The following is a 23899-nucleotide window of genomic DNA, read 5'->3' as shown; positions in this document are numbered from 1 at the left end:
GGGTTCCTGCCTCTACCACCCCCTCAGGCAGTGTGTTCCAGATTCCAACCACCCTCTGGGTGAAAAAGATCCCTCCTCAAATCCCCTCTAAACCTCCTGCCCCTTACCTGAAATCGGTGCCCTCTGGTTATTGAACCCTCTGCCAAGGGAAAAAGTTTCTTCCTACCTGCCCTACCTATGCCCCTCAATTAAGTACACCTCTATCAGGTCCCCCCTTCAGTCTTCTCTGCTCTAAGGAAAGCAACCCTAGCCTATCCAATCTCTCCTCATTGCTGAAACGCTCCAGCCCAGGCAACATCCTGGTGAATCTCCTCTGCATCCTCTCCAGTGCAATCACATCCTTCCTATCGTGTGGCAACCAGAACTGCACACAATACTCCAGCTGTGACCTAACTAGCATTTTATACAGCTCCAACATAACCTCCCTGCTTTTATATTCTAAGCCTCGGCTAATAAAGGCAAGTATCCCATATGCCTTCTGAACCACCTTATCTACCTGTCCTGCTGCCTTCACATATACACCAAGGTCCCTCTGATCCTCTATACTTCTTAAGGTCCTACCATTCATTGTGTATTCCCTTGCTGTGTTAGTCCTCCCAAAATGCATCACCTCACACTTCTCATACCTCAAGTCATCCAGGACAGTCTCCTAATGCCCAGTTACAAAGCAGCACTGTGGAGGTCATGGGGTCAGATGCAAACCCTGCTTTCTTGACCAGATAATAGTGCACAGAACACTTAAGCAGTAGGGAAGGAAAGAGGGGGATGATCTTTTCTGCAACTCTGAAGGATATCTGAAGCCTAGTGGAGAACTTTTTTAACCAGGGATGTGAATTCCAGATTAACTATCAAGTTTTTAACATCACTTCCTTGGTCTTTGGTCACAACTGTACTCACCCTCAGTTAAATTCTTACTAAAATCCATTCTTTCCAAGTTGTTTAATGCAATTGCGAATTTACTGTGGTCTTGCTGCCCCTCGTCCCTTGGTGAAGATGAAGCCTGGGTTGGAAATGGAAAAGCTCTGTTAGTTTGCACTTGTCAAGACACGGTGGCCTGTACAGCACAAATACAACGCTAGGTCCCAATAACAAACACGAACAGCAGCAAACTGCTTGACGGGTGGCTGCTGGAGTGGAAATACTTTGTACTCTTCCTCCCCAAAAACAAGTACCACCATTTTTTAATCTAAATAGCATTTACCCACTAAAAAAGATTCTAAAAAAACGATGCGAACTGATGTGGCTTCCAATATATCAGTCTCACTCCAGGGTTAACACAAGCCAGTTAGACACTTCCCCAAAAACTGCATCTTTCTCCTAGAATTAAGAATGCACTAGAACCAGGAATATTTCGAACATTTCTTTAATAATTACCTCAACGTTTAAGAGTTGGAGAGAGGGGGGAAAATGGAAAGGAAGGGAGCAAATGTCCACTGAAGGTATCTGGTTATCCATTTATCTTGTTCTTTATGGATAAAATGAACTATTCTCTTGGACGCATCACACATTCTTCCATCCAAAGTCTAGTTTGCCTAGTTACAGCACTGTAAATGGATTTCAAGCTTAAATTTCCATGGTGCATAATATTCATTTGTAAGGTTTAAGATTCATGCTGTTCAGTGACAAGTAGAAAAAGTTAGCATTCAAGTTGTGAATGCAGAGTCTAAGGAGGTGCCTGAAAACTTTAAGGCTATTCAAAATTTCTCATCAAAGTACTAAGCATTCCTCATGTCAAAATAATACTACAGAAAATGAATTGGGTTATTTTCTATTGGTCTTTAAATCACTCTCTGGCAGAGGTCTTGTGGCACAGTGGGTAGTGTCCCTGCCTCTAAGTCAGAAGCTCCAGGTTCGAGACCCACTCCAGGACTCCAGCTCTGAAGAAGGGTCATACGGACTCGAAACGTTAACTCGGTTTCTCTCTCCACAGATGCTGTCAGACCTGCTGAGATTTTCCAGCATTTTCCATTCTTTGTTCCAATCCAGGACTCGATGGCCAAGGAAGGCGAGTTCAAAACGCAGCCAAACGCAGGTTGAGTATCAACCCACAAATGTTGTCAACATACTCCAAATGGCAGAAGGTAAGAGAGAGAGAGATTTCTGGTCAGCCATGTGATGGAAAGGAAATTGGAGCCTCTACTGTCACTATTGGTACCTCTGAACTTCAACATGCATCTAAAAGCACCACAGCAATTTGGACTCCTTTGGGGCAGGGGTCGGGGGGCAGGATGGTGTGGATCAGATTGGTGCCAACAAACATGTGGTTCAATCCCTGTTCCTCTCTTGCTCTCTGCTGCAGAGGCCCTGTATACACTTTGTACTTCAAACTGTCTGATTCAAGTTAAGGAAAGTAGTGATCCAGCATACTAGGCCACATACTCGCAGAATATTCAGCAGGTCGGGCAGAATCCACGGGGAGGGAAACAGAGTTTAACGTTTTAGATCAGTGAACCTGCGTCAGAATCAAAAAACGTTAGAGGCGTAATAGGTTTTAAGCAAGTGCTGAGGCAGGGAAAGAGGGGGAGGGGGAGGGACGGACAAAGGGGAAGGTCTGTGATCAGGTGGAAGGCAGGAGTGCGGACGTGCCCCACATTTCCCCACAGGATCACTCCCTTTTGCCTTGCATCATCATCACTTTTGTCATTTCATCTCTCCTGCTTTCCACCTTAGGAAAGAAAGGCTTGCATTGCTAAAGCTCCTTTTACAACCTCAGGATATCCCAAAATGCTTTGCAGCTAATGAAGTATACTTGAAGCGTTGCCTCCATTGTGATATAGGAAAACCCTACCATAGACTTTCCATTTCGTTCTTTCTTCCCCTCCTTTTCCCTGCCTCTGTACTTGCTTAAAATCTAGTGATCTCCGTGGCAGAGAGTTCCCCTTGCTCAAAGGTAGTTTAATTCTGGCACCAAGTCAAAGGGGGTTTCCAGGAGTGCCCAATAGTGGCATCAGCAAACAGGGTAAGTAGCCAATCACATCGCAGTATTCTCAAAGATGGGTAAGCAGGAATTTTAAAGCGCTGCATTCCTAAAATTTTAACTTAAATTTTCAGATACCAAAATAAATGATGATTGGATTTCGGTAGAAGCTAAAATAAGGATAAATAAAGCTTTAAAAAATTGAAAAATGCGGTATTTATTACAAATTGAGAAATTTGATATTCCACAAATATAAAATATATTTTTCAGCAACTGTGAGGATGCCTAGCAATAATTGTGAAGACAGAATATCGTTGCAACCCTCATTTTCAAGAGTTCTAACAGCAAAATTAAGAGTGTGAAAGTGAAGGTTTGTGTTGATTCACTGATGGCTTAGGGACTGCACTCCGGGACAGGGGGTGATAGGGGGATCCTCCTCAGTGCACCCCTCTAGTGGAGAAAATAATCACAAACAGCATTGTCTGTATCCCCGGGTTAATCCGCACACGTGCAGATTCCGGACATTGCTGTCAGTTTCAGTGGAGTAATGACAGCGAGCGTCGTCGGTTTCACCCGTCAGTACCACTGCAAAATCAGGGCTATTAACTCTGTTCAAAGCAAAAAAACTGCGGATGCTGGAAATCCGAAACGAAAACAAAAATACCTGGAAAAACTCGGCAGGTCTGACAGCATCTGCGGAGAGGAATACAGTTAACGTTTCGAGTCCGTATGATTCTTCAACAGAACTCTGAACTATTAACTCTGAACTATTAACTATTAACTCTCAGAACTATTAACTCTGTGTCTCTCTCTGTTTCTCTCTCTCTCTCTCCCCACAGATGCTGCCTGGCCTGCTGAGTATTTCCTGCTTTTATTTGAGATTGCCAGCATCCACAGTGTTTTGCTTTTATACAAGGGCACATCTATGCCTGGAGTGCTCGTTTCATCAGGACCCAGGCTGTTTCAAAGGCCATGGATAGGAACACCAGAGGACTTTGGGGACAGTGATCTCAAAGAATGAAAAAGAGACAAGGGGATGCGAAATTCCGGGGGAAGGTTTCCCCTCCAGGGATGGGGAATCGGAGGTCGGGATTGTTTCCGGATGCTTGGAAGGAAACCGTCACTCCTTGCGATTTTCACAGGAGCCTGGAGACAGGCTCGCTGACCAATTCAGGAGGGCAGTCCAACCCTGCAAATATCCAATCTGAGGCCTTTCAGCTGGGAAGGGGCAGCAGGCTGAAGGAGAAGACAAGCGGCGGGGAGGGTGCTTCAGAACGGAGGCACCATCCCTCTAACTCGTTTAAATATAAAATAAGAACGGGTTTTGCAGCCACTGTGAGGCTGGGGTTGGAGGGAGCCCCCTCCACAGGGTGGCTTGTGGCTGCTTCTGTATCCAACCGGGCTGGAGGGCCAATAGGCTTGCCTGGAACCCTGGCCCCCCTGGCCTGGGCCACCTAAAAACTTGCCCCCGTTGCCTGTGGGAACCTGGAGGCCAACATGAGGCTCTTCATGAGTGGAGCGGCCCGGAGGCAGGATGGAGTCGAGAAACCGAAATGCGGACCGGCCTTACTATTTTTTTCTTAGCTCCGGCCCCCATCTGATCCCGGCTCCGATGGGGGCTCAAGATCCTTCCTCAGGCCTCTGTTTGGGATAAGAAATCCACCCTTTTTAAAATTTAAAACACATTTAATATAAAAAAAAAACGAAAAGAAGCCAGGAGTGCCTCCAGGTGGCCCTTCCTCCCCTCTTAAATAAATGCCTGAGATATCCTGAATTTACCAGGCAACAACAGGCTGATGTCCAGTGTCAGGACCAGCTACCCTACCGGTGGAAAACAGAGAGAGAGACAACACATTCCTCACTCACTTTTGGGGCTGCTCCTTCTGTTGTTAGTTCTGAACGCAGACTATGGCCTGTAGGCCGAGGTACCCATCTTTACCGAGGGCTAAATATATTGAGGTGGGGTGAAAGGAGGCAACTGCAGTAAAAGAAGGGGAGAAGAGACGAAAAAGAGGGAAAAAAGTTAAAAGCACCACGAAGATGGTAGGGAAAAAGAAAATCATTGAGGGAAAAAAAGCAGCAATCATTTCTTTCTTCTTTAAACAAGTGTCAAAAAGATTGACATATCCCACACCTTTCCCACAAAATATTGGGATGTTATTCTTGTTCAGTGACTAATTGGAATCAAAGTTCCTTTTAAAATACTCAACTGTGGCAAAATGCTCATGTTTTTCCTCAAAGCCGGTTTTAAAAATCACAAATTTAAAAATTAAAATTTCTGGAAAAAGCTCTCATCAACTTGCAAACGCTTTCAATTTTTTCGTTAAATGTAACAAATGGGGGAGGGAAAGAAGAAAAAAAAAAGCCAGGAGATTAGTCTGCAGTGCCCTGGAGCAATGAGATAAAACTTTATTGTGCAGTTTAACAGTCGGCCTGTTTCGCGTGACAGTTGGTTGTAGAAAGGAACGTGCCAAGTGTTCTCTGGCGCTTTGGGAAGGATTTCAAGGCTTTGGCGAGGGCACAGAGGAGATTTATCAGAATGGTGCCGGGTGCAGAGGAGATTCACCAGGATGTTGCTGGATGTCGCTCAGGCTGGAGCGTTTCAGCTATGAAGAGACACTTAGATAGGCTGGGGTTGTTTTCCTTAGAGCAGAGAAGGCCAAGGGTTTGAGGTGATTGAGGTGTACAAAATTATGAGGGGCGTAGATAGGAAGAAACTTTTCCCCTTAGTGGAGGGGTCAATGACCGGGGGGGCATGGATTTATGGTAAGAGGCAGGAGGCTTAGAGGGGAGTTGAGGGAAACTGTTTTCACCCAGGGGGTGGGGGTAAACTGGAACTCACTGCCTGAAGGGGTGGTCGAGGCAGGAACCCTCACAACATTTAAGAAGTGTTCAGGCGAACACTTGATATGCCATAGCGTACAGGGCTACAGGCCAAGTGCTGGAAAACGGGATTAGAGTAGACAGGGGCTTGATGACCCAGCGCGGACATGAAGGGCCACTTTCCGTCTATGAGTCTAATGAGAGATTTCAATTATGCGGAGAGACTAGAGAAGCTGGGGTTGTTCTCAGAACAAAGAACGTTAAGGGGGGGATTTAATGGAGGTGTTCAGAATTATGAGGGGTTATGACTGCAGAACCAAATTTCTAAATGTGCAGTAATTGGTGTATGGACCAGTGTGATTTTGTCCATATGTCCGAGGCTATTCATGTGCAAACACTACATTAAATTTCTTTTGAGTTTATTAAGCAGTAATTGAAAGGCAAACATTGTAACTTCCTCATAGTTGGCTTTCCAACTTATTTCAATAGAGCAGAAGAAGACATTGTAATGGGTGGCTCAAATAGTGTAGTCTATGTGGCAATACAGGTGCAAGAGGTAAAAGGACCAGCAAAGCCTGTTATCACTGCCTAATAGGCACACCTACAGCCTCGATTGGGCTGCCCAGACCTCAGCCAGGAATTGATTGAATCAGCCCGTGAAGGAGCAATTTCAACACTGCACCACCAGTGATGGGGACAGGAATGAGGGCGCTCATTCTGCACATTCAGAACATCGTACCTACACCCCATCGACTGCAGCGGTTCACGAAGGCAGCTCACCACCATCTTTGCAAGGGCAATTAGGGACGGGCAATAAATGCTGGCCTAACCAGCGATGCCCACATCCCATGAATGAATACATTTTTAAAAAGGTTTGTGTGTTTTGTTATTGTTTCACCAGACGTGGGCATCGCTGACTGGGCCAGCATTTTAATTGCCCATCCCTAATTGTCCTTGAGAAGGTGGTGGTGAGCAGCCTTCTTAAACCACTGCAGTCCACGTGGTGTAGGTACACCCACAGTGCTGTTAGGGGTGTGGGGGGAGTTCCAGGATTTTGACCCAGCGACAGTGCAGGAACGGCGATATATTTCCAAGTCAGGATGGTGTGTGGCTTGAAGGGGAACTTGCAGGTGGTGGTGTTCCCATCTATCTGCTGCCCTTGTCCTTCTAGGTGGTAGAGGTTGTGGGTTTGGAAGTTCATTGCTGCATTAACCAGGTCACACATGCTCTGTTCCAACATACTATTAATTGCATTCAAATCGATAATCTACACAACAGTGAAAGGCTGACAGGTTTTCTGACTGCGCTGTAGTATTCAATGGGTACAAATACCTCAACTGTATCCAAGTGGGCTTTCAAGCATCTGTCCAAAATCCTAAACCACTCATCAACAGAGAAGGATTAATGTCCATCTAAATGATCTGCTACCAGCTCATTATGCACATGACTGATCTCCAGGGAATACTAATAATGCACAAATCTCAATAATGATGGGTGCCAGGACAGAGAGATGGGGAACATTTAATATCTCAAGAAATATGGGTAGCCTGCCCAAGCTATGGCTCATGGTTCAGCTACTCAGCCCCCTGTCATGAAGAGATATTAATGTCTATAATGTTATTGAAAATGATTTTTAAACTGGAATTGCAATAGGGTCTGTGTGCGCAAGTGTGTGTGTGTGTGTGGCTTTATTAGATTAAAGCCAGCTAGTCTGGGTGCTTTGGTGTACAGAAAGAAGTAGGTTTGAAATGGCAATTAGATAAGCATGGGGAGGTTTAGAAACATAGGTGTCAAGGGGGCAATTTGCATTTTTAAATAAACCATTCAAAAGAATGGGTGAGATCTTGCACCTATCTGGGAGACGCCAAGCAATGTGTTTATATTATTAATAAAATTAGTGGGGTGAAAATGTTATTGCTAGAAGATAAAAGCCTAGGATACAATGGAAAATTTACATTCAAAGGGGAAGCTAAGTATAAACAGAAAGGAGTTTGTGTGTGTATGTCAGAGGCATTTAAGATCTAACCAGTCTGTAAGCCTACAGCTGTGTCTGCAAAGGAAACAAATTGCAAGGAACCTCATTTTGGATTCGTAAGGACAAACGTGCTTTGCCCGGTGTCTGTTTAAAGTCTATGGGCAGAATATTGAGCTCGGCAGGTGGACGCGCACCTGACCCGGCCGAGCGTAAAATGACACGGGACGATGTCGGGCGAGTGTTCCGATGTCATCGCGTTGTCCTGCGATATTTCGTTCACCGACAATTGTAAGGCCGATTAAAGCCATTAAAAAGGTCATTCATGTCAAATTTACGCCGCCCTAACGGTTGGTGGGCAGGTGGAAACGCCAAACGGCCTTTGCACTTTTTAGGAAACCTCATCCATGGGCGGGATGAGGTTTCCTAAAGCAAATCAAAATAAAATTAAAATTTCACACTTAAATGAGCAGGGACAAGTTTTTAATTCAACAGAGTCAAATGAGGGAACATGTTTTATGAATTTTTTGTCTTGTACATTAAGTCTCTTTCAAAGAGTACTTCATCTCTCTGAAGCAGCTCCATGCCTCAGGGAGATTCACAGAATCACGCAGTGCAGAAGAGGCCCTTCGGCCCATTGAGTCTGCACCGACTTGACCTACCTACCTAATCCCATTTACCAGCACTTGGCCCATAGCCTTGAATGTTATGATGTGCCAAGTGCTCATTCAGGTACTTTTTAAAGGATGTGAGGCAACCCGCCTCCACCACTCTCCCAGGCAGTGCATTCCAGACCGTCACCACCCTCTGGGTAAAAAAGTTTTTCCTCACATCCCCCCTAAACCTCCTGCCCCTCACCTTGAACTTATGCCCCCTCGTGACTGACCCTTCAACTAAGGGGAACAGCTGCAGAGATTGAAGTGCTCTTCCGCGTGCATGCATGAAGTTTGCGCTCGCCCCTCTCCCCCCCCGCCCGCACAGGCAGCGCTGAGTGCTGCCGCTCATGTTCCACGCTGGGCGGGCCATAATTGGCCTGTCCGCCCACCCGCGTAAAATCGCGGCACGGACCGCGGGCAGCAGTCCCACCAAGGGCAAAATCCTGCCCCATGGATTATTGTTGCCTTGGTGAAGATTTACCTGGGAGTGATTAATTTGGGGGTTTGTTTAAAAGTCATTATGGTAGTAATTTGTAGACATGTGTGTGTGTTTAATTTGTCATTAAGTTAATAAATGTTTAATTTAGCTTTGTATAAAAACTCTTTAGAGGCTTGGTGGTCTTATTCCTGAATTCAGAGCTGCATCTCCAACATACCAATTGAAAATATAGGTTATGACAGTTGTTTAAAGTTTCCCTCTGGGATGTTTAATAACTCAGCCTTTACCAACTGCTGTGTCATAACACCCCATACCATCCAGAAAACTGCAAGTCCATTCACGAGACAGGAACTTCAAGCAGAGACACCTTACCACAAAGTTATGGCTCCAGTGTTTTGACCACATTGGAATGAGATGACAAAGTGACAGTGGTATTCAATATGCTAGGTAACATAGCATACACTCAAGGAAGGTGAACAGCAATGGAAAGTCATTAACCTGAAATGGTTACCCTGTTATTCTCTCTCCATGGCTGTTGCTTGGCCTATTTACACTATTTCCTGTTTTTATTTCAGACTTCCAGCATCTGCACTATTTTAGTTTTGAAGTTATGTTAATCTTATCTAGAACCTTTGTTAGTCCACCCTTGGAGTATTGTCAATAGTTCTGATCTCCATGTCATAAAAAGAATATAGGAGGCACTGGAGTAGGTGCAAAAATATTTAACGGAATGCTGCTGGAAGTGAGAGGTTATAGTTATGAAGAAGGGTTAGACAGGCTGGGGTCTTATCTCTAAAAAATAGAAGTCCGAGGGGTGACCTGGTAGAAGTTTTTAAGGTTACGAAAGCTTGATAGACTAGACGTAGAGAAGATGTTTCCACTTGTGGGAAAGGTCTGAACCAAGGGCCATCAATGTAAGATAGCCCCTAATAAATGCAATGGGGAATTCAGGAGAAACTTCTTTACCCAGAGAGTGGTGAGAATGTTGAACTCGCTACTGCAAGGAGTAGTTGAGGCAAATAGTACAGAGGCATTTAAGGGGAAGCTAGATAAACACTAGAAGCCAGATGAGGAAGAAAGGAATAGAAAGGTATCTTCATGGGTTAAGAGGAGGCTTACACGAGCATTAACAGTTGGGCCGAATTGTCCATTTCTGTGCGGTCAATATTTTATAATGTTGAGCCTTCCATTTAACGCACTGCCTGTGTTGGAAGAGACATTTCATCCCCAGTTGATTTAGGACTTGGTGTTGGTGAATTACATAGTGCCTGGAAGTGTGTGAGAGATCACAAGAGCAGCCAGGGAGTGACACCGCTCTCTTTCACTCCCGCCTTCCACTTGTGATTCGATAACAACAATGGTTCCTGAGCTGCCTGAACACCACATGAACAAGCCTGCGTGAATGCGACCAAACCTCCACTAGCTGGTCGGACAGGTTTCAGGGATTTTACCAAAGGGTAAAGAAAGGGTCGACCTCACTCGGATTCAACTCTCGTTCCGAGTTAGATTTGACTAGAAGCCGCGCGTTCATCTTGGCGACTTACGTGCGTCGGCTTCACGACCCCTGACCTTTCGAGGTCAGAGTTCTCTCTCCCCAGTGCCGCCTTGCTCTGAAGCACCTCGGAATGAGGATTGTTGGGATACGAAGCGTTGAGAGATCCGTAACTGGTCCGCTCTTCCTCCACCTCCTCCACTTTCACCTGGTCATGGACCATGATCATATCTCCATTCACTTCCATGCAACGAGAAGCCGGTTGTCGTGTGGACATCCTGCAGGATGGGGGGGAGGCGGCGGGGGGGTGGGGAAAGAGAGAAAACGCAGAGGGTTTAACATTCGTTCACTTTTGATCCAACTCTTAAAGCTCAAAACCAAAATGGAAAATGGAAAGTTATGCAAAGTAGACCAAACGATGAAGCTGAGGAGGAGGAGGGGGAAGGTGGGGGAAAGGAGGGTTCGAGCGGGTGTCACATGTTTTACCATGTGCACAGAGTGGAAAGTGGAAGGGGGGTATAATTCAAGGAGTCTGCCCCATGCATTTGGATCGACTGCGTCCCTCGAATGGTGCCACTAAAAAGGGCGGCAGTTTGCTTTAAAACCTCTACAAACCCCAACAGCTAAGCCAACAGAACACTTCTTTATCTAGCTCCACAGGCATCGCCAGAGTTCTTTTGGAGCTGACACTTCTGTAAGTGAGAAGCCGCTCAAGAGAATGAGTGCGAAATGGATTTTTGCTGGGAACACACAAGCCCATTCTGCACTCAACAAAAGGGAATATTGGATTCGTCTCTTCACAGATGACAAAGACCACGTGACTCTCTTCAAGTGAGTGGTGTTTGTGGGGTGGAGGGGGTCGGTGGCGTGGGGGTGTTGGGGAGAACGATAAAGCAAAAAAAAAAGAGATCTCTGGCGATCATAATATCGCTACAAATAAAAAGTAACTCAAATAATTCAACCTACAAGTCAAACAGTTCTCCGCAAAGTGGCAGTTACAAACAAAAAAAAAAACGCGAGTGGAACAACAGAATCTATTTTGTACTGGAGAGAGAACGGAGAGAACTGGGAACGAAAGGAAGTGGAACAATGGGCCTCTGGACAAAAGAAATCAAACAAAAGGGAAATGTGACAAGAGGACAATGGCATACAGTTTGTTCCGTCATTCCTGCTTTCAGAGGCAGGTTTATCTCTCTTTCCTTCCCTTCCCAAAGCCTCCTGTTTGGATTTCATCATATCTCGTTTCCTTTCAACAGATTTCTTTGTCCTCTGGGCTGGATTTAATCTGTGATCGAGTTAATGCGAGTTTTAATTTAAGCTCTTGTGTGAGTCAACAGCAACCACAGGACTGAAGGCAACCATTAACCCTTTCAGTGCTAAAATGTTCTCCACTTGGGCTCAAGATCATGAAACGCCAAAGCAACTCCTCAACACACCCAAATCCCCGGCCCCTTTTAAGCTTTTTAATATTTCTTTCCCCCCTCCCCAAAAACCCCCCAGTGAATGGAGGGTCCGTTTTGAGAGCTTGCCCACATTTTCACCATCTGCTGGAGTCTTTGTCACCTACATCTGCCCAAGCTCTGGAATCCTTGGGCGACCAGATGTTCCGGTTTTACCAGGATATTCCTGATTTTTCACCAAGTTTCCCGTTGTCCCAACAGTTTTCTCCAAATTGCTCCAACGTACCAGTTTTCAGCTCCCTAGACCCCTCCCCTTTAACCCAGCACTCATGTTCCATTCACTGTCAGCAAACCCTACCTCCCACCCCCACAAAAAAAAACCCTCTCGCACTGCACCCTGGGAATAGGAATGCCGCCCGCTATTAAGCCGCTGTGCCGGGACGATCCGACACGCACAGAAATCCTTCTCGCCTGCATCCAGGGCAGAGAGGGAACTAGTCTCTGGGTAACGAAAGAAGGCCGACAGCGGTGTCCACCAACCCAAAGCCGCACCTGATGAGGTAGTCGGACGGAGGACATTGGCAAACCACCCAATCAGGGCTGAGGAAGGTGGCAGGCAAGTTCGGTTGAGCTGTGGCACATTCAACCAAACTTCTCATTGAAAGGTGGCGTGCTTTCCTGCTTAGTGGCTCTGGGTGCAAACAAAACCTGGCACACTTGAGGTACAGTTTACTTGTTTAAAATCCAGCTTCAGGCTGAAAACATCTATCGCTGGAATCCAGCGTGCGAATGAAAATAAGCGAGGCTTTTAAATGGAGATTGGTCTTACCCTTGTGCGTTGCACAGTAAAGTTATAGCGGAATAGAGGATTCTGGAATCTTGTGACAAACGAAGCTTTGGTTCAGTTTTTTTTTTAAGAAAATAAGGCAGAAATATCATTGAAACAAAAAGGTCTATGGTTCATAACTGCTGTCTGTAATTATTGGGCGTTTTAATAGGGTTGCCATCTCCGGCTGAACATATTCCGCAAGATGTCATCACATGACCTCCTGTCTTCAACTGACCCTCCCCCAGACTCCAGCCGTTGGTTGCCCAACAAGTCAATCATCAAGGAGCCCCACCATCCCAAGGCTTTTCAGTGTGTCCCAGTTTTGGCTTTTGAAATTCTGGTCATCCTATATGAAGCTCCCTAGCTAAGCCTCCTTAAAATCTCGCTACCTCTTTGCCCGTTCTGATACCTCCTCAGGTGGCTCGGTGTCATGTTTCATCCGGCAATCAGTGCCTCGGATGTTTCGCTACAATGAAGGCGCTAAATAAATGCAAGTTGTTATTGACAACACCTGGCTCTAAAAAGGGAAGACATTTGGCTACACAACCCTTCACTCAATACATTTTTTCAAAAAACAAAACTGCAGAGCTTCAACCTGGTGACTGCACCACATTGTATTTGGGCGTAAAAGCAGCACAATAGAAAGAGTCAGTGATCGTGTTTTCTTCAGGGCGTGTCAGGTGAGTGAAGTACTGAAGTGTAATAGTTACAGAAAAGCAGCTGCCAACTGGTACACTGCGGTCCAGGGTTGCCAACTGTGATGACGTTTATTCCTGGAGGTTTCACCACACGGCCTGCCTCCACACACCAGCTATTTGTCAGCCAACACATCCATCCTTGTGATGCACTGCCTTCCGACGTCAACTGGAAAGCAGAAGGACTCATGACCCAATTGGATGACGCTTCACTGTCAGCCAAACATTCTTTCCCCCCCCTCCGCCCCCACCAATTTACAATATTTTTATATCTGGTAATGAGAAATATTCAAAGAACAGAAAAGAAAACAATCTTTTTGAATGTCCCGATGATTTTCTCCCCCCCCAGAGTTGCAGGCTGCAATGTCCTGGAGATTCATCTTCAATTCCTGGAGACTCCAGGCCAATCCTGGAGGGTTGGGAACCCTACTGTGGTCCCACAAACAGCAATGAGATAAATGACCAGGAGTTTCTTTTGCTGATGTTGCTTGAGGAATAAATGGGGGCCAAGAAACCAAGAGCACTTCCCTCACAAAGACATAAAATGCTGGAAAAACTCATCTGTGGAGAGAGAAACAGAGTTAACGTTTCATGTCCATGGTTAGAATTTTGCCCTCGTTAGGTGGGCTTGGCAGGGAGGCCGACTGCCGCCCATGATCGAAGCCGGAAGGCGATTTCACGTTGGCGGGCCGATTAAGGTCCGGCCATCATGAAACGCGAGCGGCAGCGCTCAGTGCTGCCTGTGCGGGCAGGGGGAAGAGGGCGAGGGCAAACTTCAGAATCTCCGAGGCACAGAGCTGCCTCAGGGAGATGGAGAGTTAAAAATAAATATTAAAAATGTTATAAAACATGTCCCCTCATGTGACTCTGCCCCTGTCACATGAGCAGGGTCATGTGACTCTGTCCCTGCCACACGAGCAGGGTCATGTGACTCTGTCCCTGCCACACGAGCAGGGAGGGGCATGTTATAAATTAAGTTTTAAAATCTTTTATTTTATACTTATTTGCATTAGGAAACCTCATCCCGCCCGTGGATGAGGAAGTGCCAAGGCCCCTTGGCCTTTCCACCTGCCTGCCCACCGTAAGGTTGGATGGGCAGCGAAAAGATTCTTTTTAGTCTCTTGTTAATAGCCTTAATAGGCCTTTTAATTGTCAGCGGGTGCACTGCTGACTCCGGTGCGTGCCCGCCAACCGAAATATTGTGCAACTGCGCACTGACGTCGGGACGCTCGCCCAACGTCAACACTGGTCATATTAACACTCAAGCAGGTTGGGCATGTGCCCGCCCAACATTTTTCCCCATATGAGTCTTCTTCAGAACTCTGGGCCTGGGGGGCTTGTCAGATGTGAGTTCTAATAATTCTCTCAGTGCCCTTTCCCTGGTGACTGTAATTGTTTAAAGTTCCTCCCTCTCTTTCACCTTGTTTCCCTGTTGCCTGTACAGTGTACCTCAGTGTCTGCCTTATCATGAGGGCAGCACTCGTGTGACATTCCATTTCCTGCACACATTGCTATTATTATCTCTGTGAGGGAGATTGTTAACTACTGCTCAATGATGGGCATCTGTGTTATTCAGGCTTTCTCACTCAAACTGATTTGACGCTGTATAATTTCATGCAGTGTTCTTGCAGCAAAATGGGAGAGGATTTTGATGCTATCACTCTAGTCTGGATTCCAGTTCATTCTCTTTCAAGAACTCATGGTGTAGTGGTAACGCATTAGCATGGATAAGAGTTTTTCTTTATTCATTCATGGGATGCTGGGCCAGCATTTATTGCCCATCCCTAGTTGCCCTTGAGAAGGTGGGGGTGAGCTGCCTTCTTGAACCACTGCAGTCCATGTGGTGTAGGTACACCCAGAGTGCTGTTAGGGAGGGAGTTCCAGGATCTGGACCCAGCGACAGTGAAGGAACGGTGATATATTTCCAAGTCAGGGTGGTGACTGACTTGGAGTGGAACCTCCAGGTGGTGGTGTTTTCATCTGTCTGCGGCCCTTGTCCTTCTAGATGGTAGTGGTCGTGGGTTTGGAAGGTGCTGTCAAAGGAGCCTTGGTGAATTCCTGCAGTGCATCTTGTTAATGGTACACACAGCTGCTACTGTGTGGTTGGTGATGGAGGGGGTGGATGTGGTGCTAATCAAGCGGGCTGCTTTGTCCTGTATGGTGTCAAGCTTCCTAAGTGTTGTGGGAGCTGCACTCATCCAGGCAAGTGGAGTGTATTCCATCACATTCCTGACTTGTGCCTTGTAGATGGTGGACAAGCTTTGGGGAGTCAGGAGGTAAGTTACACGCCGCAGGATTCCTAGCCTCTGACCTGCTCTTGTAGCCACAGTATTTATATGGCTAGTCCAGTTCAGTTTCTGGTCAATGATAACCCCCAGGATGTTGATAGTGAGGGATTCAGTGATGGTAATGCCATTGACTATCAAGGGGTGATGGTTAGATTCTCTCTTGTTGGAGATAGTCATTGCCTGGCACTTGAATGTTACTTGCCACTTGTCAGCTCAAGCCTGGGTATTATTCAGGTCTTGCTGAATTTGGACATTGACTGCTTCTGGTAAGCTAACAGGAAACAGAGAGCTTCATAAATGGATAATTTTTGGGTTAGCAAGATGTAACATGTGGAGTGCCACAGGGATCAGTGCTGGGGCCTCAATTATTTACAGTTTACATCAATGACTTGGATGAGGGGATGAAATATATCGTTGCTAAATTTGCTGATGACACAAAGGTAGGTAGGAAAGTAAGTTTTCAAGGGGACATGAAGGGTCTACAAAGGGATTTTGATAGCTTCAGTGAGTGGAAAATAATTTGGCAGATGGAGTGAAATGTGGGAAAATGTGAACGTGTCCACTTTGGCAGGAGGTTTATAAAAGCAGTATACTATTTAAAATGGAGAAAGTTTGCAGAGGTACAGAGGGATCTGGGTGTCCTGGTACATGAATCACCAAAGTTAGTATGCAGGTACAGCAAGTGAATAGGAAGGCAAATGGAATGTTGTCATTTATTGCAAGGGGAATGGAATACGCATGTAGGGAAGTTTTTTTACAATTGTACAGGGCTTTGGTGAGACCACATCTGGAGTACTGCATACAGTTTTGGTCTCCTTATTTAAGAAAAGGGCATAATTGAATTAGAGGCAGTTCAGAGAAGGTTCACTCCACCAATTCCTGGGATGAGGAGGTTATCTTAAGAGGAAATGTTGAACAAGTTCCCCTGTATCCATTAGCATTTAGAAGAATGGGAGGTGATCTTACTGAAACATATCCTGAAGGGTCTCGGCAGGGTGGATGCTGAGAGGATGTTTCCCCTTATCTCTCCCACAAGAACATTGTTTTAAAATAAGGGGGTCTCCTGTTTAAGACAGAGATGAAAATAATTTTTTTCTCTCAGGGAGGGTCAGAGGTCTGGGGAATTCTCTTCCCCAGAGAGCAGTGAAGGCAAGGTCACCAAATATTTATTACGGCAGAGGTAGACAAGATTTTTGGCTAACAAGGGAGTCAAAGAATATAGGGGGTGGGCAGGAAAGTGGAGTTGAGGCAACAATCAGATCAGCCATTATCTTATTAAATGGTGGACTAGGCCTGAGGGGCTGAATAGTCTACCTACACTGTCTAGACCTCTCTCAATTTTGAATACTTTTATCAATCTCCTCTCAGCCTTCTTTTCTCTAAGAAAAACAGTCCGAACTTCTCCAATCTATCTTCATTACTGACACTCTTCATCCCTGGAACCATTCTTGTGAATCTTTTCTGCCCTCTCTCCAATGGTTTCACATCCTTCCTAAAGAACAGTGCCCAGGAAGCAATACTGCAGCTGAGGCCGAACTAGTATCTTATACAAGTATAACATATTCTCCTTGCTCTGGTGCTCCACGTCCCTATTAATAAAACCTAGGATACTGTATGTTTTATTAGCCGCTCTCTTGACCTGGTGTCCTGTCACCTTCAATGACTTATGCACATATACACTCAGGTTCCTCTGGTCCTGCACCCTCTTTGTCACCTTCATTTTATATTACCTCAATGTTTTCCTGCCAAATTGAATCGCCTCACATTTTTCCTCATTGAACTTCATTCGCTACCTGTCCACCCATTCCGCCAACTTGTCAATGTCGTTTTGCAGTGCTACACTGCCCTCCTCACAGTTCACAATGCTTCCAAGTTTCGCATCATCTACAAATTTTGAAATTGTGGCCTGTGCGCCTAGGTCTAGGTTGTTTATATATAATCGGGGAAGGCAAGGGTCCCAACATTGAACTCCACTACAAATCTTCCTGCAGCCCGAAAAACATCCATTAACCACTACTCTCTGTTTCCTGTCACCCAGACAATTTTGTATCCATGTTGCTCTGTCCCTTTTATTCCATGAGCTATAACGTTGCTGAAAAGTTAGCTGTGTGGAACTGTATCGAATACCTTTTGGAATTCCACGCACACCACATCACCAGCATTGCCTTCATCAACCCTCTGTTTCCTCTTCAAAAAACTCCAGCAGGTTTGTTAAATATGATTTTCCTTTAAGAAACCCATGCTGGCTTTCCTTAATTAACCCACATTTGTCCACGTGACTATTAATTTTGCCCCGAATTATTGTTCCTAGAAGTCTCCCCACCACCAAAGTTAATCTGAGCGGCCTGTAACTGTGCAGGGAAATTCATGAAAACCGTGGGCAATGATTGCTCAGCTCATGTTGAAGGGGAGATTACTCCCAACCAGGGTTGCGCTAAGTCATATAAGAAAGCAGATTTCCCGAATACACCTGAATTAAAGTCAGAGCTAAAGAAGCTGAGGAAAGTAATGTGCATACGTGTCTGTGTTCACACACCACCAGACATCAGCAGCCAATGACGTATTCTTGAAGTGTGGTCACTGTTGCAGGAAACCCAGCAGTCGATATGTGCACAGCAAGATCCCACAAACACCAAATGTGATAATGACCATAAAATCTGTTTTAAAGTGCACTGAGCGATAAACTTTGGCCAGGACACTGGGGATACCTCACCTGCTCCTCTTTGAAATAGTGCCATGGGATCCTTTACGTTCAGCCGAGCAGGCAGACGGGGCCTCAGTTTAGCGTCTCATCGAAAGACGGCATCAGCCTTAGTTCTGCACCGGAGTATCAACCTAGACCTCTGGGCTGGCCTGTCCACAAAAATATGCTACAAGATCCAACTCCATCTCTCCAAATTCTGTCCTGTTCCATAGGGAACATTGTTTGGCGAGCGCATTAGTCTCAGACGAAAGAAAAATAATCCAGCCTGAAGGCGAGTTTTGCCACCATCACCAAATTTTAGTAGTGGGCAGAAAGTAGGGTTAGGTTTATCTCCATCTTTGAATGAGATATTAAATCAAGGGCCCACTTTTCTGTTACAATTGGCTCTGATGACCTCATGGCGTTTTTCAAAAGACAAATGGAAAGATCCCACCACGTTCTAAGCTAAAATTCCCTAGTCGACCAACATCACAACAAACGGTTCAACAGGCCAATCACCTCATTGCTATTTGGGGGGCGGGGCCTTGCTGTTTATAAAATGGCTCCTAGAATTGCCTATAAAACATGAATTTTGTAAATAGCTTTGAGATAGTTGACAAATGTTAACAGGTTGCTACGTAAAGCTTTTTTTTTTAAAGCCAAGCTTTTCTTTAAAATGAGGTGTTGTTCTGGGACTGTTTGAACATCAAGATTCCAAACACAGGCTCAATAAATCCTGAGAGACAAGGGAGACCCAGGATTCAAGGTCCCTACTCCAGGAAATAAGGTACTGGTAACCATATTAGCAATAATATGGCCTCTGTGCCCAACATACAAGCTTTGTAATGAAAGCTCAGGGTTGACAATATGCTATCAATCCTTTGTGAGCACCAAACAAAACAAACAAAGAGCAGGAGAGAGGAATTTGGCAAGAAAACACAATGGTTTCTCTCTCATGCACAGAATTTCCATTCAGCACAGGACAATCGGGCATTGTCAGGGAAGCAAGAAAAGATGGTCTTCAGAAATGGACTGAAACAGAGGGTCTGTTCTGTGCACTCAGTAAGAAACTCATCAATACTCTGAAAGCCTATTTAGGAGAGCAGCCAGGCAATCTTTGGCTGCAGAGGAGCGGTTTGAAGAGAGACTCACGTTCCTGGTCGGCTGTGCTCACTTTAGCCAATGGGATAAATGGGAGTTCAAATGTCTGGACGTCAGTGGAATTGCGATGAAATCGTTTCATCAGAACAGCATCCATCAGAATCTGCCCGGGCTCCCCGACAATAGCTCCTTTACTGCAGCGCAATTTGAACATTTCAAAATAAGGGGTGCCTTCAACAAGTCATAATAGGTGTGCATTTTCACTTTAAGGTTTAAAGCTGGTAAAGGATAGTGTTCAAAACATACACACATCCACCCATCCCATTATGTAAACAGTAATAGATTGATATGCTGCAAGATTGAAAGTATCCACGTCACTCACCATGTTGGCCTGCTTCAGGCATCCCATGCAAACCTTGTGACTGTGAATCATGAAGATCAATCTCCTAAAATGTTCTCTGTATAATGGCCCCTTTTTGCAAGACGCTCTCAGAAAAGAATTCCTCATTGTAACAGGCAGGCTTGGTAAAGTTCTTATCACAATGGAGCCTTTGGCCACGTCTTGGTTAACTCTCCATGGCGAGTTCACAATCTCAGCCCGAGGTTGCAGAGAAAGGGTGGAGGCTGGGAAATAAGAACTGAGCCCAACTCTTTCCACATGACTGGACAACGGGAGATATCGAGTTAATCTAACCGGCAGGCAAATGTCAGAGGCAGAACAGAACAAGCACCTTGTTAACATGATCTGAAAATGGATGGGAAATGTTTTTCCTTCTCCCCACCTACTGATGGAAACATTCCTCAGGGAAAGAGGGGAAGCAATTTCACTTCAGCAATGTTGTAATTTTGGTGCAACCCATAACATCATTTTGCATTTATATAGAATCTTTTTTAAAAAACTTTATTCTTTAAGGCACGTGGGCATCACGCGCCAACACTTACTGCCGCTCCCTATTTGCTCTTGAACTGAGTGGCGTGCCGTGGGGCTGGAGTCACATGTAGGCCAGACCAGGTAAGGACAGCAGATTTCCTTCCCTCAAAGGACATTAGTGAACCCATGGGTTTTTGCAACAATCAATGATAGCTTCATGGTCACCGTTACCAAGCCCAGCTTTCCATTCTGGATTTTATTAATTGAACTTAAATTCCATCAGCGGCCATGGTGGGGTTTGAACCCATGCCCCCAGAGCATTAGCCTAGGCCTCTGGATTATTAGTCCAGTGACATTACCACTATGCAACCGTCTCCCCAAAGGCACAATTATCCGTCCTAAAGCACTTTACAGGAGCATCATCAAACAAAATCCGGCACTAAGCTACATATGAGGATAGGACAGGTAACTAAAAGCTTGGTCAAAGAGATGAGCTTCAAGGAGGGTCTTAAAGGAAGAGCGAGAGAGGTAGAGAGGCGGAGAACTTGAAGGAGGGAATTCCAGGCTTTAGGGCCTTGGCGGCTATGGCTTCAGCTGCCTATGGTGGAGCGATTAGAATGAAAAACTGTATGCTCAGACCCAACTCCACAGCTTCCAATCATAAACTCAATGCCATTACCTACAACAACTTTTATTTATATGGTTGCCTTCAACATAGTAAAATATCCTAAGATGCATTGCAATGAGTATTATCAAACAAAACTTGACACCGAGTGACCAAAGGGGATTTGAGGACATGACCATAAGCTCTGTTAAAGAGGTTTAAGGAGAGAAAAAAATAGGGAGCGGGGACAGATAGAGAAGTGGAGAGGAAGCAGCAACTGATCAATATATCGGGTCTTCATTAGAGCAAACATTGCAAGGTGGATGACAAAGGAGGAAATGGATAGGGAACAGAAGGAGGAATGGGGACAGAAAGTGTGGTTGAACAGATGGGCTTTTGGTGCAGTGGGATGGGTGGGGCGAAGAGGAGGAGGGGGAAGGATTGAAGGAAGACTGAAATCAGAAGAGTGGAGGGCCAACACTGTAACACAAAGTTGTAGAACATTGCATAAAACAAAGGAAGGCAAAGCAGTGGGGGCATTTATAAATGAGGGTGATGATTTGGGTTCATAGCACGGAGGGAATTTTTTTTCTTAAATGAAAGTGGAGCCAGACAGGGGCTGAAACTGGAACTCATGTTGATGAGTCTCCAGCACAAGCACAAAGAAGATTCATTCAACAGATACCAGTGAAAAGATGCTTTAGTTATTAAAAAGGTTAAAGAAATCGGTGCTCTTTCATCGTGAAATGATAGTTAAAGAAAAAAATGAATAAAAGTGTTCAAAATTCTGAATGGTTCAGTAAGGTAAGTGAGGGAAAAAATTATTTCCACTGGTCAATTAAATCAATAGCAAGAGGGCACGGCTTTAAGCTCACCGTGACAAGAAAGAAGGGAGATATTACAAAGGGTTTCTAGAACTTCTGTCAGGGGTTGAAACAGAATTTCTGATGGTTTTTAAAAGGAAGGGAACAAATATTTGGAAAAGAGAAACACAATAGAGCGTAGGGAAATAGGATTGTATGGACAACTCTTTCTGAGAGTCAGCATAGCTGCAATGAGCTAAATGGCCCCTTTTTAAGCTGTAACTCACATGGTTCTAGAGGTCTTTTTGCCCAATATGGAGTGTACAATCTCCCTTTGTGATGGGGGACATAATCCACAAATTTAAAGGTCAGTTGGCTTAGGCATTCATTGGGATGTGCTGCAGTGTCAAGAGTACTGCCTTTTGCACAACACGCTAAAACAAGGCCCAATCTGCATGCTCGGGTGGATGTAAAAGATCCCGAGGCACTATATTGAAGAAGAGCAGGGGAGTTCTCCCTGGTGTCCTGTCCAATTTTTAATCCCTCAATCAACATCACACACTAAATAAAAAGACCTGGTTATTGTCACGCTGCTGTTTGTGGGAGCTTGCTGTGAGCAAATTGGCTGCCGCATTTCCTTCATTACAACTGAATTACACTTCAAAAGTACCCCATTCAGTTATGGTCACAAAAGGTGCTGTATAAATGCAACTTCTTCTTTCTTTTTGGTCTTCCTCCTGCTGTGGTGATGAAAAAAAAACAGCGAAATGCTGCGGAAACGACGTTCCATCTGCTATCGATACAGAGGTTAAAAAGAGCCTTCCCAACAGCAGGAATACATCGATCGCACCACAAAATCCTACGTGAGATTCAGCTTAAAGTGGCTTTACACCAATTAGCTAACTAAACTAAGAAGAATGAAAGCCACAGTTTAGACCTGTGGCATTGTAGCTCAGTGCATTAGGGTATCATGTCAACATTCAATACTATACTGCAATGTCTGATTTTACCACAATATATTAACGGGTCAGATCTGCAAGCTGTACAGTTCTGATTTCCCCCTCTGTTATGGTGATGATTGGGCTGTACAGATCAGGATGTTTGTAAGGAACTAGAATTATTTTGCTGCTCAATCATTAAGTCCAAGTGCGGGACAAAAGACTCAACTGTATCACATCGCCATTAATTTATGGAGCTGCCTCTTTATACAGCTCAAATTAAAAATTCTTGTCAGCGTGCTTAGATCCCTTCATGGCCTCACCATCCCACCCAAAGTTCACTATTTCTCCAACTCAGAACTCTTCTACATCCCAGCCCCCTCTCCATCACCACGCCTTTAACCAGCTGGCTCACACACTCTGGAATTTCCTCCCTAAATCCTTCGACATCTCTACCTGCCTCTCCTCCATTAAGAAACCTCCTTAAAAGCCGCCTTTACGATCAAGCGTTTGGTCGCCCATGCTAATGTCTCCCTCTTTGTTATGTATCTATTTATTTCTGGTTTGCTCCTCTGTGAAGTTTCTTTCTACATCAAAGGCACTGTATAAATGCAACTGGCAAAGCTGTAAGGACAATTCTATCAGCATCTTTCTTGGCTGTTGTACAGGATCTATGTTTCCAGCTAAATTGGGATGGATGTTTCTCGATTGCTTGGGGGGTAGGGCGGGGGCGGTGATACTGTAGTACATCTTTACTTAAAGAGGACGATTTACAATATTCAGCTGTTGCCACTGTCGGTGCCACCAGATGTCGCCATCACACAATTTGCACACAGCACGATCTGGTGGTAAAGATCCCGTCACAGTCTAACGATTGGAGTCTTGGTGATTGCCAGTGCAGAACTCTGAATGATACACAATGTGTGGGAGCACACGGGGAAGTGCTTGTCTCCAGATTCGGAGCACGTGTGCAGAAGTGGAGCCCTTCCATACACAACTGAAGGAGCAGGGAAGGTCAGCATTGCTCCCAACTCTATCACAACCTGCGCAAGGAGCACAACCAACAGTGCTGCCCCAGGGATTTGCACAGCCAGTGCAGTGGGTGGGCAGAGAATGGTGCAATTGTCCTACTGCACAGACACTGTACAGGGTGAAAAAATAAGCACAGCACCAATACTATTGTAAAATTGTTAAATCTTACTTAACATGAGCAAAACTGGCCTTTTAACAAACAACACTGCTCTTGGGCAGTTACACGAGGAATATAAAATGCCCTGTTCAGTGCAGGTGAGTTTGTAGTTAGTTTGACTGCCTTTTCTCCATAAAATCGTATTGTTGCCAACAACGTAACCTTGGCCACTACACGGTTCAGGATACCTGGGTATCCC

General features: G+C 45.2%; 1 protein-coding gene across 4 annotated transcripts in view; it reads right to left on the bottom strand.

The window, feature by feature from the left end:
* The window catches only part of LOC144683402 (transcription factor SOX-13-like), a 186878-nt gene that overhangs the window by 60179 nt on the left and 102800 nt on the right, over positions 1-23899 (bottom strand). For 3 of the 4 annotated variants that reach the window (XM_078546383.1, XM_078546381.1, XM_078546385.1), the window contains 2 exons: positions 10352-10577; positions 898-1000 (listed from right to left, as the gene is read on the bottom strand). In XM_078546383.1, coding sequence (XP_078402509.1) covers positions 898-1000; positions 10352-10576 — 328 coding nt within the window. In that variant the 5' untranslated portion in view covers position 10577. Of the gene's footprint in view, positions 1-897; positions 1001-10351; positions 10578-11450; positions 11545-23899 lie in introns of those variants that run through there. The other variant, XM_078546384.1, reaches the window with a different exon arrangement.

Source organism: Cetorhinus maximus, chromosome 8 (assembly GCF_964194155.1).
Source record: "Cetorhinus maximus chromosome 8, sCetMax3.hap1.1, whole genome shotgun sequence".
Lineage (NCBI taxonomy): Eukaryota > Metazoa > Chordata > Chondrichthyes > Lamniformes > Cetorhinidae > Cetorhinus > Cetorhinus maximus.
Note: the sequence above shows the minus strand (reverse complement) of the source record. Positions and strands in the feature narration are given on the sequence as shown.